The sequence below is a fragment of the Dermacentor variabilis genome, chromosome 6 (assembly GCF_050947875.1).
Source record: "Dermacentor variabilis isolate Ectoservices chromosome 6, ASM5094787v1, whole genome shotgun sequence".
NCBI lineage: Eukaryota > Metazoa > Arthropoda > Arachnida > Ixodida > Ixodidae > Dermacentor > Dermacentor variabilis.
In genome coordinates, this window is record NC_134573.1 from 129,157,764 (window position 1) to 129,177,599 (window position 19,836).

General features: G+C 42.3%; 1 protein-coding gene across 3 annotated transcripts in view; it reads left to right on the forward strand.

The window, feature by feature from the left end:
• The window catches only part of adp (WD and tetratricopeptide repeats 1), a 32,697-nt gene that overhangs the window by 2,800 nt on the left and 10,061 nt on the right, over positions 1-19,836 (forward strand). For all 3 annotated transcript variants that reach the window (XM_075695775.1, XM_075695777.1, XM_075695776.1), the window contains exons 3-13: positions 2,054-2,137; positions 3,876-3,922; positions 4,007-4,118; positions 6,861-7,048; positions 7,885-8,080; positions 9,113-9,194; positions 10,408-10,611; positions 11,433-11,580; positions 12,351-12,530; positions 14,335-14,570; positions 18,734-18,926. In XM_075695775.1, the coding sequence (XP_075551890.1) occupies positions 2,054-2,137; positions 3,876-3,922; positions 4,007-4,118; positions 6,861-7,048; positions 7,885-8,080; positions 9,113-9,194; positions 10,408-10,611; positions 11,433-11,580; positions 12,351-12,530; positions 14,335-14,570; positions 18,734-18,926 (1,670 nt within the window). The remainder of the gene's footprint in view (positions 1-2,053; positions 2,138-3,875; positions 3,923-4,006; positions 4,119-6,860; positions 7,049-7,884; positions 8,081-9,112; positions 9,195-10,407; positions 10,612-11,432; positions 11,581-12,350; positions 12,531-14,334; positions 14,571-18,733; positions 18,927-19,836) is intronic.

The window sequence follows — 19,836 nt, forward strand, 5'->3', positions numbered from 1 at the left end:
AATGGTATGCACGGTGCAGCCACCTGGTGGCACAGAGCTCAACCACACACAGTTGCAGCAACGAAATGTATTCTTCTTTGCTGCTGGTGTAAGTTTTTTCGCAGGAGTGTAATCGTTAACACGTTTTTTGTAAATGTTTAAGATGTTTACGCTTGGTTAGAGCAATATTAGCTCTTTGTTTGGCTGGTTAAGCTTTGTGCCAATGGGTGGCTGGACCGTGGAGACCGATCAGGTACGTCTACGCTAAAGTTCCTTCATCAGCTTGAGTTTATGCCTCCATCGTTCTGTTGAAATGCCCAGCTTGCCTGTGGTTACAGGAATACCAGACACGCTCGGCGCTGCTACAAAATGCTCGCAACGCATGCTGCTTCGATAGCTCTCGCTTTGGGTCAACTGCCAAGCAGCTGGCAAAGAGTTTGCAGAGGCTTCGCGCACTCCCTCCTAGAGAACTGAAAGTCGACAACACGACGTGCCATCATGACGCAGAACCAGTGAAGGCGGAGCTTAGCCTCGATCACTCGGTGAATTAGTTGAGGAGAAAATGCATGACTGTGGAAGAGGGTAACTTGTAATTGTCTATAGCTCTCTTAATATAAGACGTTTCACGCAAATTGTGGTGTGAATGATTAACTTTAGCTGTACCCTCCGCGTCTACAAAATTTGTCTGAACCGTTTCAGGGGCCTTTTAATATTTCTCTTTAGAGTCCTTTAAAAAAAAAAAAAGCTTGAATGTTCCTGGAATGGCTGTCACTCCTTTATACATAGATGCCTATTGTCATATTTAATTAAAACGACAAAGCAAAATAAAGGGCATCATACATAGAAATAGCATCATGACTGTATAAAGGCATTTGGCTCAGTGCCTGAACAAATTGTGCCCTCTGAATGAGAAAATAAGAATCCACCATTGTAATCCTTAGCTGGCAATATTGTGAAAGCCATGTAAACTTTTTTCGCTGCTCACATTAATACATACATTTTCACATTAATAAGGAAAAAAATTCCAGTGACTCGCTGATTACCTTAGCTCACTGTGAACAGCACTTGTACAGTCTCAGACAATAGGGCTGTTAGGTTCGCTGTTCAGCCAGAACAGGATATGTGTCTGTGCACCAGTCCCCCGCTGGAACTCTTATGTGCTTACAGTAACCGGGCACCTGATGGGGCAAAAGTAGCAAGGCATTTTTAGGTTGATAATACTTCTTGTACTGTTGTGAAGAAAGATTTTGCACCTACAGATTCTCAGTGTCTACCATAGTCATGGACAACATTCTGTGGCCGTGAAGGGAAAGCTGCCGAGGCAAAATGCGCACAAGTGAAAATGCTCCTGAAAAAAGTCCCACATCTTCATATGCATTAGATTAAGCTAGAGAAGAGAAAACATAAACATGCTATTTACTACAGCAAAGTAGACAATATACCACACAGAGCGTTAAATTTGACTTGTTTTCCTGCTTTTCTTTTCCACGTTCTGGCACATGCAAAACTGTCGCACGTGAAAGCTACGTTGATTCAGTATCTCTTCCAAGAAACCAAAAGTGTGGCAAGACTAATTATCATAGTGACACACGAGCACAAACTCCACCCCTGTAGCTTTCCCTTTGTTGCCACAGAAATTTGTACACCACTGTGGACACGCTGCCGTGGAGCTGTGTTCTTCAAGCAACTCCTCATTGTACGAGTTGCCAAGAAGCACTGTTGCAAGGTCTTCTTCACTTGAGGAGAGAGGCTGTGCTGCACTCAGTGGAGTTGAACAGGCCTTTCGAGTTGAGGCCTTATGGTGAACACGGGTGCTAGTGTCGGGCATAAAGTTAAGGGATTGCTGTAATAGTACTAATTGTATGCCCTAATGACTTCACTTTGCACATTGCGTTATAAGTGCTGCCTAAACAAAGTATTCGAAGTGCTTTTGTTGCATTCTAAACATTTATGTGCACCACATTGTGACTCATGCAGTGTGCTTGGAAAATTCCCAAGAATAACTTGAGTGTTTTTCTTGAACAGTGTAGATGCTGTGAACGACGTCAAAGCAAACTGTGCCTTGACATTTCAGGACAGGAGTATCACACGTGTCCAAAGGAAGTTGCAAGTTACGGAAGAGCTGGTAGCAAGACTTGGTCTTGAAGCTGAACTTGAGGTACCAACTCCGTGGTTTCTGACAAACAGATAACTTTCACAGTTCAGTCTTTGCTCACAGTGAAAAAGCTGTACAAGTTGGAACAGCAGTTTGTGTGCACATTTTTTGTAAAAAGCTTGGCAGGCATGTCAAGTATATTCAAGAGGAATGCTGATAACAGAATTTAACGGCAGGTAGCATCTGGCTGTACTAACGTGCAAGGTACAAGGAGTACGGTCATAAGGATTTTGCATGCAGCTGCATGAATCTAAACACAGATGGATACAGTGCCGTGAAAAGATGCATGGTAAAAAAAATTATGATGTATACAGCTGCATTTCAGAGTGTTGGTGCAACTTGTTCTCTCAGGGACAGTATTAAAAAAAAAAGGAAGCCCATGAGAAGAAAGATGCTCAGAATTTGGGAGAGTTGGGATACACAAAGGTGTATTTGAAGTTGTGTTCAGAAGCAAAGTTTGGTGATTTGGCTGAGTTTAATTCTGTCAGCTACAGCATTTAAGAATGGAGACTAATGAAAGCCTTTAAAAAAATTTTTTTTGTGCACACTCCTGCGGGGTTTATTGCTTTGAAGGTGTTCCTGTAAGAATGTAATGTCTAGTCCCGCTGTGCCAGCTCTGAAGCCAGAAAGCTGGCAAGAAAATAAAATGTTGACAACTTCTGACAACTTCTCCATAACTTAACATTAGTAACATTAACATAACATAACATTAGTTCATGAAAGCAAGGACCCCACAATAACGAGTCATGCTTCCGAGCTACCTCAAACTTCTGTATAGCATAATGCAAGCTTATTGTAATGAGGTAGTGATTTCCTGTGCATTGTAAAATAGTTAATTTTTTTTTAATGGCATCCTTAAAATGTGGAATTCAAAAACTTCAGCCTCTTTCAGCTCTACCGAAAAGTGAAGCAGAGGTTGAAAAGATATCCTGTTAAATGAATCAGTGTTTGTTGGCTTCTACCTTGGCAAATGGGGAAAGAGATTGCAAAAAAGCTGCAATACTGATTTTTTTTGTTTGTACATTCTACACCTCAGCTTCCATGTCGCTACACAGTTTTGAACCAATTTACACTTCTCAAATATTTGTGAATGTTCGAATTGAGTGGGTGGGAGACATTGAGCTTCAATTAACACATAATCTAGTGCCTTATGAACCCAGGATAGTCCTAAAAAGATTAGGTTACGAGAGAACTTGCTTCTGAAGATCATTAATCATATTTAATTGACTTTGCATGAGAAGTAATTCAGGTGGAAGGCTCAATTTATAAGTGTAACTGCATCCTATTTAGTCCCTGGGCTGTAGAAGTCCATCACTTGCTTCTTGAACACCAGTGTGTTAACATTCTTCTCTTCCTCTAGGTGGAAGACAGAAACACTTACATATATGGATTCTAGTGCATGGAAGACAGAAACATTTATGTCAAATAGATTCTAGTGCATAGTAAAGAAACACAGCTGATCAAAATTATTCCAGTGCACGCCACTCTGATGCTGTCAAATGCCACCTGTTCATTTTGGAAACGAATTAATCTCTGTTGGTTAGCAATAAATTGTTCTGCTTATTTATTTTTTACTCTGCAGTGTTGTTCAGCCTTTAACAAACTAAGGGTCATGCAGCCCCTATTAATTTTTATGTGTGTGCATGGTGAACATTTAAAGCTAGCTATGAGAAAGCTGCTTGAGAAAAAACACCTTATTTCACTGAGTCCGTTATTTAGTGTTATTCTGCGCATATTGCAGGGTCATGCAGGTTGTGTGAACTGCTTGGAATGGAATCAGAAGGGAGAGTAAGTGGCTCATTATTCAGTTATGCATAGTACTACTGCTGTGCGCAACTAGCGTGCTTTAATATATATGCTCATGGCTTACAGGATCCTTGCCAGTGGGTCGGACGATGTGCAGATAATGTTATGGGATCCGTTTCGACATCGGAGGCTCCACACAATTCCAAGTGGACATCATGGCAACATATTCTCAATAAAGGTAAGTTTTAACTAGTGCTGCCACCATCTGAGTTGGAAAAGGCACATATTGCTTAATGGGGCCCTGCACCACCCCTCAGGCTTGGTGAAGCAACATAGTCTGCAGGTAGCGTACACTGCTGTGAACATCTCGACCAAGTTTTGCTATTGTGCGTGGTGCGTGGAGATCGCAAGTGGATCGCGAAGTCAGCTTTCTCTCAAACGCTGTCTTTTCAACAGAAGCCTGCCTCCTTACTTAAGGAGGCAGGTAAGGAGGCAGGGCTACGCTTTATTTCGTAATAAAGTGGATTCCCATATGCGACTGCTATTGGTAGCTGTGGTTGGCTACATAACATAGATACCACAGCCTCCACGGAGTGCCGCCATGAATCCACTGGCTAAGTGCACTGCGGCTCGCTGAGGAGAATCGCATTTGGCTTACGTTTAGCACGTCGTAGGCACCAAAATCCGAAGTTGTGGCATCTACGTTAACATCCAAAATGAAATTTGAACTGCACGCCACGGTGACAAGTAGAAGGCGGAGCGTTGTGGGCACGCCTCACCGTGCCATAGCCTCCGCAGTGCAAGGTAGCACAGCAGAGCCGTGTTTGATTGCCCACAACTCCGCTTCAGATGCCTTTCTCCACTTCGATAAAAAGTGGTTCAGGGCCCCTTTAAGTAATTGTGTGCTCGTGTACCAGTACATCATTATGAAGGTGCCAGCAAAAGAGTGAAAATATTAATAAATGTGGTGGACTTGATGGAAGCTGTTCCCTTACAGATTTAGTGATGTATACACGGAGATGTGTTCACTGATTTATATTTTTAGCAGATGATTTCTCATGTTTGCCATTTAAAATGCATCTCACTTAAAAACATTTTTCAATTCTTTCTTTTTATTTTTTATTTACTGATACCTCACAGGCTTCTCAAATTTGAGAATTGCTTGAGGGGGAGGGGACATAACTGCAAAAATGTATTTTGTTATGGAAAGAGCACAACACAAATATAGTTAAAGAAGGTAAGTATAGGAGATCCTATTGTCATCATGCAAAGGTTGGCACAAAACAAAATTTGGTAGAGTGAAATAAATCATTATCTGCAATAACTGTTATTACAAGCAATTCTGCCTATACAATCTACGCTCGTTACAATGGACCCGCGTACAAAAGACTTTTGAATGTAATTGACCATATTTCAACCTTAGTTTGCTCTAACTATTTGATTAATGCAACGAAGTTTGCTTTTAACGGAGAACCAAGCCACAATGGACTTTCGGCTACAGCAGACGAAATTAGTGGCAATTTTTGTCAGGATTGGGCTTATAAAATGGCCTTTTGCCGTATTGACATGGGCTGGCAACTGACTTGCAAGGGTCAGCCGACGATCACGGCTCAATATCGTGTGCGCGAGGGAGGGAGTAAAGAGGGGTGGTATCGCGCCGGCTTTCGCAAACGAAGCACGGGGGGGGGGGGGGATTTCTGCTTTGGTGGCTGCTGTTAAAGGCGTGGCCACGCGATATTGTATTTTGAAAGCATTCTGTGATGTGGACAAAGTACGCCCAGTGCCGGTAGCTTCGTATGCACTGTGCTTTCGACGTTCACATTGAAGCGAGAGACACCGAGAAGGTCAATTCACTCGCTGTTGCTGCCATGCTTCCCCACTCCAACATTTTGACAGTGGCTTTCTGTGGTCATCGAGCGAGATGTGTTCATGTTTACCTGGGCGCGCATGTCACAGTGCTTGTTAATGTAGTTAGTAAGCTAATGTTTACAAATTTATATGGCTGGAAAAACTACTATCCTTACTTCGCATAGCTGTCTACTACTTTGCTATCGCAATCAATGCTTCGCCTTTCAGGCGAGATTGCAGCTTTTTGTGCTTGTTTGTTTTTTACTTTGGACGTTCGTCACTCACTCTCTGCAATGACGTTGTTACACATCACAACCAAAGTTTCGAAAGTGAGGCGTTTCGGATGTTACGGACCTCAGATGTAACAGACAATTTTTGTTGCATTATTAGGGTCCATTGTAATGAGGGTCGACTGTATTTGTGAAACATGAGGTAAGCATGTTCAATCTGGGGTGACTAAGGGAACAGGTTTACTACTTGCTTCCTGAAACAAACGTTGCAACTTGTAGCTTATCGTTCAGTATATATAACATATGTGCAACCAAAATGCTTCAAGTGCTGACTAGCATAATCATGCTTTAGATATGTTTTGCTGAGTTTTAATTTGATGATGTTCTGCCGGGCTTTAGTGCGGCAACACACTTGAGAGAAAGACAACATTGCTTGCACCTTTAACCAGCCTGTGCTTCTGGTCTCTCCCAGTGACCAAACCATTCCTGTATAGAAATCAAATAAATGCAAATCGGTAGAAGCTAGAAAATGTACATTTGAGTCATTAAAGCTGCCGCTGTTGCTGTGAATGCACAGCAGATTGCACTGAGATGTATTTGCTATCAGACATGTGCACATAACTTTATGCAAGTTCTCCAAATGGACCGGTGTCTTTTCGGCATCTGCCCTTTTGATTTCTGTATTGTTTTCATTATGCCTTATTGAGCTATCTTAATATTGAAGTTCAGCGCATCATTGTACCATCTTGCCTACGATAAAGGAATTTTGGGTGACAGGATGAGAGGCTGGTCCAGTTGGTTGTGGCACTACACGGAACGCTAAATGACCATGCACAAAGAGATGCTTGTGTCCAGTGGTTTGCGTCACTTCAAGAGCACCACCTTTGGTTGCTTTGTTCCAGTTCCTGCCTTACTCTGGCGACAGCCTGATGGCAAGTGGAGCGGCAGACTTCAAGATCCGTGTGCACGACATTCATGCACGAGAGACTACTATGGTCTGCAGCTGTCACACCAGTCGGGTCAAACGGCTAGCAACTGCAGCAAGTGTGCCCTTTGTGTTCTGGAGTGCTGCTGAGGATGGTGTCATTCTGTAAGTGCTGCACCTTCTGCAGTATTCCACTCTGATGCCTTGCTGGAGCTTCAGCTTTTGAAGATCATCACTGATCACTCAGGGAGGCTAGCTTCTTGCTGTCATTGGACACTAATTTGATCATAATACTCACGAGCGTGTCTGTGCAATAGAGGCCTTGATTGGACTTATGTAGATTCACTAAATTACTCATTAACTGAAGGTTTTGTTTTTATAAAATTTTCTTTTACTGTTTAAAAGGACTCTAAAAAGACATAGTAAACTGGGTCGATGGATTACAGTTATTGAATACTAAGTAAGCTTTTCTTATAGTTAAAGGACAATTGGTGAGCTATAGAAAAGGCTCAAAAACAAAAGGCAGGTGCTGACACCAGCTAGAACATTTCTGCACCAGCTTCCCATGATGTCACGGATTCTTACACTTAAGTGCCATGTAGCAAAGGCTGGCAACAAGAGGGGGCCTCTCCCTCAAAGACTTGCACATTCATATTTTTTTTTTTACTTCCCTTCCATGAGAGAGCTGTCTTGCTTGTGGAAAGGCATATACTTTTCCCTTTCTCACAGGTCTGGGTGCCAGGCTGCCGTTTTTTAAAACGGCAAACTGATCTAGTGTTTCCATTTATTGTCCCTTCAATGCAACACCCTTGCAGTGTCTGGGTGTGTGTCAGCATGTGTCACATTTTCGTTTCTCTGTCCAAGATATTTTATTCCAGACTCATTGCTAAACTTGCTACCACTGTGAGCATTAAAAAAAGAAAGAAAAAAGGCTAGCACTGATTGGCACAGGCACAGTGACAAAGGTGTGGACTGTTCATGTGTATCCGGCTGTTCTGCAGGCAGTTTGACTATCGGACACCGCATCAGTGCACGGCGGATGCAAACCATGTATTAGTGAACCTTGGCTACCACCTGGGGCGCAATGTAGAAGCCAAGTGTATCGCTGTGAACCAGCTCCAACCACACCTGGTGGCCGTGGGTGCCAACGACTCATACATTCGTCTCTACGACCGGCGTATGATCAACACCACCAAGGTTAGAATTTTGACGCTTCTCCCAGGAATGCAGTGCAAGAGTTTTTTGATCCTACCAGTTCTCAAATACAATTTCAAACTCTGGGTATATTTGGATGACCAAATGTGGGGGTCATATATGTAATAGACTGATGTGGTCATCATTTAGTGACAAAATTTAAGAAACTTTTGATTTCGTGCATGCTTGTTATTTTATGTGTTACACCTAAAAAAAAAAAGCGATATGGCAGATACAGCTGAAAAAGTTGCTAATTGGAACCTGTCCAAAATTTTTTTTTCTCACTCGTGTTTGTCAACAAAGTAGTTTCCTTTCGCAACCACTGCATTTTTTAAAATTAGAAAATAGAAAACTGACATGACAGATGCCTAAACTTATCATTCTAATCAGTGAACTCCAATTCTGAAACATGTGGCCTATGGAGGACTTTGCAACTGGGTGTGATTGAAAATCTCTTGTATATCACCCTTGCCTTTTGCTTTGCAAGATCACATAAAAGCATAGAATGACTAGAATGGATTGTCAAGTATATATTAGTACAGCTCACAAGTGACATGTGTTGTGGAATGCTTGCCCTGTCAAAGAAGTAAAAGAACAATATTTTCTGTTAAACCTGCTTGTATTGACTAGACAGTGAAAACTGGTAATTATCCATGGAGGATTCCATATAATGAAAAAGTCAGCAGGGCCAGTGACAGCAAAATAAAGCTTTTTGTTACAGTGCTGTCTATTAACCACGAATGAGCAATAATTTCTGAAAAGCAGAATATAAGACTGTAGAAAAACCAGGCCTATTGACCTCATGGGAAAAGTTAGAAAGTAGCTTGCCAGTGTAAATAGCATCATGCTACTCCTTGCATTGTCATTCAGTGCTGGCTGGCTAACTTGTGTTGACTTTATGATAATATTTGCTGTGGTCACAAGTTTGCCCCCCTTCTTGTTGCTGGGTAGCTGTAAAGTGAGCATTCAGTGAGCCAAGCATAGTAGTTTCCGTAACAATGTGCGGACTTGAAAGAATTTCTTTCTTCCTCGCAGCTCACAAGGTTCAACAGTTCTTCCAAGCCTGATGTGGAGTCTGATAACCTCCCACCTGGCTGCGTAACTTATTTTGCTGCAGGTGTGTACCCATATTGTAGTTTCTGTCCACTTTCTTATATTTTTTTGAGAAGGGGTGCTTTGAGGAATAATAGCATAAAAAAAAATTGATCACATTATATATTTACGTAGAATATTGTTGACAGTGTTATGGCGATGGAATTTGTAAACATATTGCGAGCTTCATAATTGCAACCACACATTATTATTGCACACTTAAAAATATGCCAGATTAAAATTAACCAGGGAAAAAACAGTTATGCAGAAACCATTGACAATGATTGTCAATGCAAGCAAATAGCCCGAAAGAACGAGCAAGCAACATAACCCTTCCCGCAACTTGGTTGGCCAAGAGCATGCACCCTTTCTCTCGGTGCCTTTCCTCCCCTTCCCGCACCTTCACTTGCCGTAACTCCAACCGCTGACTGCTGCCAACCACGAAAACGGGCAAATGAGGCAAAGAGAGCTATCCGCATTAAAAACAATTTACACACTAGTATCTTGGGCAGAGCCGTGGAGGCACTGAATGACTGATGCCTTTAGGGAATTGCACCTTTAGCAGAGCTTTATTGAAGGTTGTGCCGAGATCCTAGCTGTTTGCAGGCTTTGCGAAGCACATTTTCAGCGAAGGACTTGGAGAAATTTTCATGACTTGAATAGCCAGGCACATGTTTGTTTTGTCAGAATTGTCCAAAGTTGAAAAAGTTACAGTGCCCGACAGAATTGATTTATTGTTATGCTAATTGTGAGATCTGCAAACGGAGTTGCATTCAAATAGATTTATAACCAGAGAATGCATACAAAAACTTCTATAATGCAGTAGCTACGAGCAGGTGACAGGGTCTATAATGATCTCGTAGCTGTGCCTGTCAGCACACATATGCGCACAGTAGCCGGAATATCTAATGTGAGAACATTCCCGGTGCTCATACCTGATGCCTGTCCCTTCATCAGCTGTTTTTGTCAAGCTTCCTCTCCCTTGATAAGCCAGAATGTTTGACTTAACTGAAAGCCTTGTATTAAATTAAGCGGCCTCAAAACACATTGAAAACAAGAGAAACCAACAAAAGTTTAGGTTTGTTTGAATTCCAGGAGTGCACATGTGCTTATTGTGTATTACAGGATGTGTTGAGTGTTTGCAAAGCATAAACAGTCGTTCTGTACAAGAAAGTGACATGGACTGCTCACGCAACACATCTCGACTTGTGTTTCTCTCTCTCTCTCTCTCCTCGCAGGTCACCTTCCATTAAAGTATCCGAGGAAGAGGTATCGCACGTTAGCCTCAACCTATGTTGCCTTCAGCCCTGATGGCAGCGAACTTCTTGCCAATTTAGGTGGCGAGCAGATTTACTTATTTAACATCAACCATCCACGACAGCCAAAAAGCTTTGACCTTCAGAGCTTCACATCATCACTTCACTCAAATGGGTTGTGCAAAAGTAAGCGTCCAGCTTCAGCTTTATTGCTCTATTTAGTTTTTGTCCTCACTTTGGTATGCAAAGTGTTAAATAAACAAGGCCTAATGGTACCATCAACAAATGAAATAGCATTTGAAGTTGTGTATTTGTGTAATCTATCTGCCATGCACATATTTATTGGCCCTCTGATCTTGCTTTTTTCCGTGTTTGAAGAACTTGAGTCGTAACAGCTCTACTGCTAATAACAAAAGCAGGTGCTTGCACATACAACTAATGCGACATGTTTTTCTGAAGCTTGAGGCAGCAGCTTAGAAAGTAAATATGAAGTAAAGCCAGACTGGTGGATTGCACTTCCAAAGTAATGAATGGGTCATTTTTACTACAAGAAATCGATCAGTATGCGGGAAGACTATGTAAAAATGAAACAAGTGACACGACTCACTCATCTAAGCATCACAGACGGCGTCAAGGATTGCAGACAAGGCTAAATCAATTTATTAGATATGAAGGATCTTGCTGAACTTGAGGATGAAACTTAATCTGGCCTGTAGGCTTTTCCTGTGGAGATAGTTGTGTGCACTGAAGTCCAGGATTCAGTGATGGCATGTAGTGGTGTTATTGCTGCCATAGTTAGGGTGCAACTGACCGAGCCAGGGAAACTTTATTTTGTGCAACTAGAAGTTGCGTTTTTTGCACCAACCAAAACCATAGTCTCAGAAGCGTAGTTGCCAGTCTAACCTTATTTGCTTATCCTTAATCCTTATTATTAATTAATTGGAGTTAAGTAAAAATCTGTGCCAAATAATCGCCATTCAATTTATTTCACCTTTGTTCCTCCCTAGACTTGGCCGAGGGAGGCAGTAGTCCTGCAAACGGATTCAGCACTCACAAGAACGGCATCTCCAATGGAATGGTTTCCAACGGAATGAAGCAGAATGGAATAGTTGCATCCACAGATGCCCCTCCTGTTTCGTCAAGTACAAAGTGGGGGTATGAAGCACTTTTGTGAGCCTATAGTGTGTGCATTCCCCTTGCTCTTGTACTTTCACTCCTGCTAGTCAGTGGTATTAGGTGGTGCATTGTGCTTCCAAGTATTTGCACTTTACTTTTGCAGGTGTCAGCAATTCTGAAACTAAGCAGCTGCATTATCTCAAACTACTTACCAGGAATCAGTGCTCACACTCTATAGTTTTTGCACTTAAACTCTAAATGTTGTAAGCCTAGCATGTATCTGCAAGGAATTTACCAGTATTTGTGACCAGATTTGGGATGACCTGTTCGTGTGTGTGTGTATGTGTACACACACACACCAATGTAATGCAGCCAAGTATATTGTGAGGGTGGACATGGACACACACATTATAATGCTAACTCAAGTTGCATGTAGGAGCCATAGCCATGGGCTAAAATAATTGGCACATTTCTGAGGCCTGCATGGGCACACATTGTGGCTAATGTGTGGCCCATTGCACTATGTTCACGAAATGCCACAATTGAGGGACAAGGTGCTCACTTGCCTGGGCAGTGTGTAAATGTAAGACAGCTAGAGAAATTGTGCACTTCATCTTTTCAGCCTTCATACCTTGTTGCAGTGTTGCGTACGTGCAGGCACAGGCCGACTACAACAGATGTGTGTCTGTGTTCATTCCAGGATATTCAGAGGCCGGCTTTGTTTGGTCACCTGGTAGTTGAATTTATGGCATTTCGAAGGAGGGGGGAAATTTTTCACCATAGTTTCAGCTAGCCTGTCTCTTCCTTAGGCCTGCCAACAGCAAGCCACTGCCACCCCACGTAGAGGCCATAAAATGCAAAGCAAATGAGAAGTTTGGCAAGCAGAAGTACACCTTGGCCATTGACCTCTACAACAAAGCCATACGCATGGTGTCCGACTCGCCAGTTCTCTACTGCAATCGAGCAGCTGCCTTCATGAAGCGAGCATGGTGAGCTTTGTGGTGCCATTTCCTTGCATTAAAGTGACACTGTAATTTGTTAGGGCATTGCAATTATAAATGAAAAAGTTGGTTGTACAATTTATCTGTTTTTCTTGCTAATATTTATGGTGCTGAACAAATTCTGTTGGGGGCTGTTGTTGTTGAGGAATCTCATGTTTGTGTGCCGTCAACACTTGATACAGAAAGACCAATGATGTTGCAGCATTTGTTGTACAGTCGAATCCACTTATAACTATGTTAAAGTGCCAAGAAAATTCCATTGCTATTACCGCTAATTGTTCTGAGTTACACAAAACAACAACAACAACAAAGCAGAGACTCGCATCAAACATGTTAATTAGACAGAAAGAAGTACACTTACAACAGCAGTGGCGCCATGAATGTTTGTGTGTATTTTATGGTAAAATAAGTTGCTTACTACAATGTTCCCACAAATCTGGCTACTGAGTGTCTGTGCTAAAAGGAAAAAGAGCGCATAATGCTGGGAAAGTCCAAGCCAGCACACCCACCTGTGTGCTGTACAAGCTGTCATTCAGCACGTCTTTGCCATGTTGTCAGCCACGTCAGCCTCTCTCCCATCCGTGAGCCTCTCTCCTGTCCTCCCTCTGACTCAGCTCATATTTTAGAGATGTGGAAGGGAGATGCCAAGAAGCTGGCAATGTGGCAAAGGCATGGAGGCTTGCATTTTTTTCTTTTCTTTCCCACGCTTTTGCATTCTTTGTTTTTTCATCACAAACACACAGCAGCCACATTTAATTTTATTTGTTATAATCAATAACACTGCATGGGAATATTACAGTAAGTGGTTTATTTTGCCATAGAACACATACAAAGTTTGACGGCAACTACTCATTGTTGTATCCAATGTATTGTTGAAACTGCTATTATTATGAGTTGGTTCGACTGTGTTCATTTTACACACTTTTCTGCATTACAGTTTTGTAACAGTGTGGTCACACGGCCATCAGTACTGACCAGAAGTGTGTGAGCACACGTATAGAAAAAACCTCGCAGCTCAGCTGTGCTTTGTGTCAGAGGACAGTTCTAGCGTTAATCTTTGCGCAGGGAGGGTACTGGAAAGTGTTTTAGTGATGTTTTGCTGCAGGTTTGTTCGTAGGAAGCATATTTACACATGATGCCCATTGGCGTCTACAACCAGTGCTAATTGGCAGCCTCTTACATGCTTTGTTCTAAGTTTATTGCACTGTTCGCCGCAGTGTTTATGCAGTTTCGCATTATGCTCTCTCTTAAGCCAATAATTTTGTCAGCAGTCACAGCACATGTCATTAACACTATGTGTGTTGAAATTCCACTGCAGGAAAGGACTCTGTAGACAGCGTGCACAATTTTTCTGTAACTGCTCGGCATTGCAGAAGACATAGTAGACATTTGCCAGTTATGGGCTGCATTCACAAGGCAGACTATGATAAGAACAATTCACAGCTGACTGTCATGTCAGTGTCAACCAACGATACACTGTTCTTGCATGCAAGCAGAATTGCAGACTGTTGCTTATTGGCTGACACTCCAGCCTAATGCTGCTCTGATGTAGCGTTGACGTATGCACAGTATTCCTCACCATTCCTCACCAGACATGTAGTAACGAGCTAGCGTGCACTGGAAAGCGTAGTGTGGTTTGAGATTATCAGTGCATGTCCCTAAAATCCGGCAGCAAACATGGGTGCCGCCCATTACGCCTTGCTTGGAAGAGTACGTATGTACTGTCATACTAACCTGTGGGTTGTGTGTTAGCAACTCTATGGGTTGGTCTGCTTCGTATGATGGACCGCAGGGACGGGGACATGTATGCCGCACTAAGGGACTGTCACACATCCCTACAACTGGAAGCAGACTATGTGAAGGCACACTTGCGGCTGGTGCGCTGCCTGTATGAGCTGCGCTGGACCAAGGAGGCCCTCGACTGCCTGCAGGCCTTCAAGTCGCGCTTCCCCGACTGTGCCCTTGGCCAGGCCTGCCAGGCCCTGGATCGAGACATCAAGGCAGCCATATTCTCCAAGACTGAAAACGGTAATGACATTCACCAATTCTTTCGTTTCTTGTGCAGTGTTTAGGCTTTGAAAGTAGGGTGGCACGTGTGCTGTGGAACACTTTTACTGTTGAACAGAATCTAAATGCAACAAAGGCTGAAATGATGCAAAGGACAGGGACTGTGGTTAAATAAATTCGCTGTTTTAAACAAGCAAATTGTAGTGAGAAAGGAGCACGGCTGAGACATTTAAATGTGATTGGGCTTCACCTTGAATTCAAAGCTTCGTCAGTTATGAAACCTGGTACTTTCACTTTTCAGAAGAGATTGTTTAAGATGCCAGACTGCTCATTTTGTTGCAGTTACCACCTGGATGGGCCATTCTTTCTTACGTGTTATTTATAATGGAATATGTTGTCTAGTGCCTTCTGGCTTTTAATATTTGTCACAATTGCATGTGAAAACAGTGTTTCTTAACTCAATTACAACACTCTCTTGATGATGCTGCAAGCATGAGAAAAATAACCATAAACATCTAATGCTTGTGTCTTCTGCCACAAGGATCATGCATAGCTTACGGCTTTCAGTTTCACCCACTGTTTAGATTTCATCTGCCTTGTTGCTGATTGCCTACCTGTTATTCAGTCCTGAAGCGCAGCCACAATATCAAGTGCTTCTACTTTGCAATTTGAAAATACTGAATGCTAATTATTTCTGTAATTCGAATTTCATCTAGCTTTACACAGGATGAGACAATTTGAAATATGCAGTCCCTGCCACTGCACCATATAATGCTGTCAGGTATCCTAATGCACCTTAAAAAAATCCTTGTTTTGCCTGACACTCTGTCTCCACAAAAGTTCTGCCTTATATTCACCTCAGCCTACCCAACCTGAGGGTTTTGTTTTGTCTTTACATTACAACAATTTCCTGTGTTTCTCACTACAGTGTTGTCCTGTGCTATGCCTTCCTGTTTCGTCATAACTGCAGGTGCCTTCTTATTGTGTGGTCCATCTCATCTCGTATTTACTTAAGTTTGAGCACTATGTATTCTTATGTACTAGAAGCAATACGGGGTAGGATTCCTAATCCATAAAGACATAGTGGGCAACATTGACAAATTCTACAGCATCAACGAGAGGGTAGCAGTAGTCGTAATCAAACTCAATAAGAGGTATAGATTAAAGGCATTACAAACCTATGCTCCAAAGTCCAGTCACGACGATAAGGAAGTAGATCAGTTTTATGAAGATGTTGAATTAGCGATGAGAAAAGTGCAAACGCGGTATACAGTAGTAATGGGGGACTTCAATGCAAAAGTGGGGAAAAAGCAGGCGGGTGGACAGGCAATTGGCAATTATAGTGTCGATTCTAGAAACGCTAGAGGAGAAATGCTGGTAGAATTCGCAAAAAAGAATAAATTGAGAATAATGAACACTTTCTTCAGGAAACGTAGCAACAGAAAATGGACCTGGGAAAGCCCTAATGGAGTAACAAGAAATGAAATTCATTTCATACTTTCTGCCGATCCCAGCATAGTGCAGAATGTAGAAGTGATAGCTAGGGTAAAGTGCAGCCATCATAGGTTAGTGAGGGCTAGGATTCACCTCAATTTTAAGAGAGAAAGAGTTAAATTGGTCAAGAAAAACAGGTGAACTTAGAGGCAGTAAGGGTAAAAGCAGACAAATTTAGGCTGGTACTTGCAAACAAATATGTAGCCTTAGAGCAGAAAGATGAAGATGATGACATAGAGTTAATGAATGAAACTGTAACGAGGCTGGCTTCAGAGGCAGCAATTGAAGTGGGAGGCAAGGCACCAAAGCAACCAGTAGGCAAGCTCTCCCAAGTAACAAAGGACGTAATAAAGAAACGACCAAAAATGAAAGTGTCCAACTCAAGAGACATGATAGAATTCGCGGAACTGTCAAAACCGATCAACAAGGCGAAAATAAGTGATATTCGAAACTATAACATGAAGAAGGGCTGAAGAAGCCGTAAAAAATGAACACTGCCTGACATCAGTGAGTAAGAAACCTGGTATAGGACAAACCTAGATGTATGCACTATAAGATAAGCAGGGTAATATCATCAGCAATCTCGAAGATATAGTAAAAGCAGTGGAAGAATTCTATACTGACCTGTATAGTACCCAGAGGAGTCAGCATACCTCAATTAGAAACAGTAATGAACAGGGTACAGAAACTCCTCCTATAACTAGTGATGAGGTCAGATGGGCCTTGGAAGACATGAAACAAGGAAGAGTGGGAGGCGAGGACGGAATAACAGTCGATTTAATCAAGGATGGAGGAGACATATTGCTTGAAAAACTGGCGGCTCTTTATACGAAGTGTCTAGCGACTGCAAGGGTCCCAGAAAACTGGAAGAATGCGAACATTATACTAATCCACAAAAAGGGAGACGTTATAGAATTGAAAAGTTATAGGCCCATTAGCTTGCTCCCAGTATTATATAAAATATTTACCAAAATAATCTCCAGTAGAATAAGGGCAGCACTGGACTTTAGTCAACCAAGGGATCAGGCTGGCTTCAGGAAAGGTTACTCTACAATGGATCACACCCATGTCATTAACCAGGTTGTCGAGAAATCCGCAGAGTACAATAAGCCTCTCTATATGGCTTTCATAGATTACGAAAAAGCATTTGATTCAGCAGAGATACCAGCAGTCATAGAGGCATTGCGTAATCAAGGAGTACAGACCGCTTACATAAATACCATGGAAAATATCTACAGAGATTCCAAAGCCACCTTAGGAAGATAGGAAGATACCTGTAAAGAAAGGGGTCAGGCAAGGAGACACAACCTCTCCAATGCTATTCACTGCATGCTTGGAAGAAGTATTCAAGCTATTAAACTGGGAAGGTTCAGGAGTAAGGATCGACGGCGAATACCTCGGCAACCTTCGGTTTGCCGGTGATATTGTTCTATTCAGCAACACTGCGGACAAGTTACAACAGATGATTGAGGACCTTAACATGGAGAGTGTAAGAGTGGGGCTGAAGATGAATATGCAGAAGACAAAGATAATGATAAATAACCGGACAAGAGAACAGGAGTTCAAGATCGCAAGTCAGCCTCTAGAATATGTGAAGGTGTACGTTTACCTAAGTCAGCTAATCACAGGGAAACCTGACCATGAGAAGGAAATTCACAGAAGAATAAAAATGGGTTGGATCGCATACGGCAGACATTGTGAGCTCCTGACTGGGAGCTTACCGTTATAATTGAAAAGGAAAGCATACAATCAGTGCATTTTACCGGTGCTGACATATGGGGCAGAGACTTGGAGACTGACAAAGAAGCTTGAGAACAAGTTAAGGACCGCACAAAGAGCGATGGAACGAAGAATGCTAGGCATAACTTTAAGAGACAGAAAGAGAGCGGTTTGGATCAGAGAGCAAATGGGTGTAGATGATATTCTAATAGACATTAAGAGAAAAAAATAGCACTGGGCAGGTTATGTAATGCACAGACTAGACAACCATTGGACCATTAGGGTGACAGAATGGGTACCAAGAGAAGGGAAGTGCAGTAGAGGATGGTAGAAGACGAGGTGGTGCAACGAAATTAGGAAATTTGCAGGTGCAAGTTGGAATCGGTTGGCACAGGACAGGGGTAATTGGAGATCACAGGGAGAGGCCTTCTTCCTGCAGTGGACATAAATAGGCTGATGATGATGATGATGACTATGTATTCACCGTTTTCAATTGCAATTTCTTTGTGTCAAATGCATCACGCTAAGTACAGTGATTTGCAAGTACCAACACCAGTCCAAAAATAAATTAATGGAGGACTGCGAAATATTTTCTGAAAGTAAAAGCAAGGTCCTGTCAAGACGGAGCTTGTAATTCTTATCCTGTCTGCCAAGAAAGGGCTGTATACTAGAATAAATCTCAATTTATCTCAAAAATAAAAAAATTAGATTCTGGGGTTTTACATGCCAAAAGCACAATCTGATTATTAAACATTCCATAGTGTCATGGGGTTCTTTAACATGCAAATAAATCTAATCAGTAGATGAGCGTTTTGCATTTTGCCCCCATTGAAATGCGGCCGCCGCGGCCTGCATCGAACCCTCAAGCTCAGCAGTGCAACGCCACAACCACTAAGCTATTGTGACGAGTTCAATTAACCTCAGTCTCGTGTGTTTTGAGGATCCTGTGCTTCTATCTCTGGCCACTGCAGACTCTGAGGAAGGGAGCCGGTCTGAATCTCAAAGCTCCAATGGCAGTGCCAACTCCAGTCCTAAGCACAGGAGGCAGCCACAAATCACGGAGCAAGAAAAGGCGTGGCGTGCTGTGGCTTACGACTATGAGCAGCGCTTCTGCGGCCACTGTAACACCACCACTGATATCAAGGAGGCAAACTTCTTTGGGAGGTGAGCAGCTGAAACTACCAAGTTCACAAATTTATTCCATACCAGCAACAATAGTGGATGTTGTCATGTGTGGAATGTATTGCTTTTTGATGGTGACTTTCTTTTTTGCTGCCCTTTCACTGTTATAAATTTTTCACGCAATGCAGGATGTGCATACTGTGTTCAAAATTTCTTGAATGTTGTCACCGATTCTGTACCAAAAGGGTCTTGTCTAATCAGATGCACATGCAACCCAAATAGTGTTGCAGATTCTAAAATGTATGTGAGCCCCAGTGACTACTCTGGTATGTATGTATGTATGTATGTATGTATGGTGATGCGTGTAGAAATAGCAGACAGACTTGACCCACGAGATCATATTTGAACGACCAACAACTGTGCTTGCTGCTATTATTATGCTTTGAGTGTCGCTCGATTTTTTTATTGGGGGGGGGGGGGGGGGCAAGTTCGCCCATAATGAGCACTCGTTAAACAAGAGGTTCGATTCTTGACTGACAGTTTTGACAGTAGAGAGTTTTAGAATAGGGGCCCCAATATTTTGGGCCCCAAAGAGCTTTGCAGGTGTTAGCGTTGGAGCACACAGGAGTGAAGAGTTTTAGAATAGGGTTTTGCGTTTGCGGATAGCGTCTTGCGCTGACAGCGCCACTACGGCGTCAAAGAAAAACTATTAGAAATAATTAAAATATACCGTTTTATGATAGGAAGTAATTTTGACTTGCATGTATTTGCTTTTAATTATAATTTAGAGGTTATTCTTCAAGCAGCAAACAATTAGTAGTGCTTAGTTTTGAGCAACAAAACTAACTTTACGTGCCTTAACCAGCCAAGCTTAGCCGTGTTATGCCTACGAGCCATAAAATCCGCCATCGAATTCGGAATCAGCGGCATCTAATGAATCAATCTTCATAAC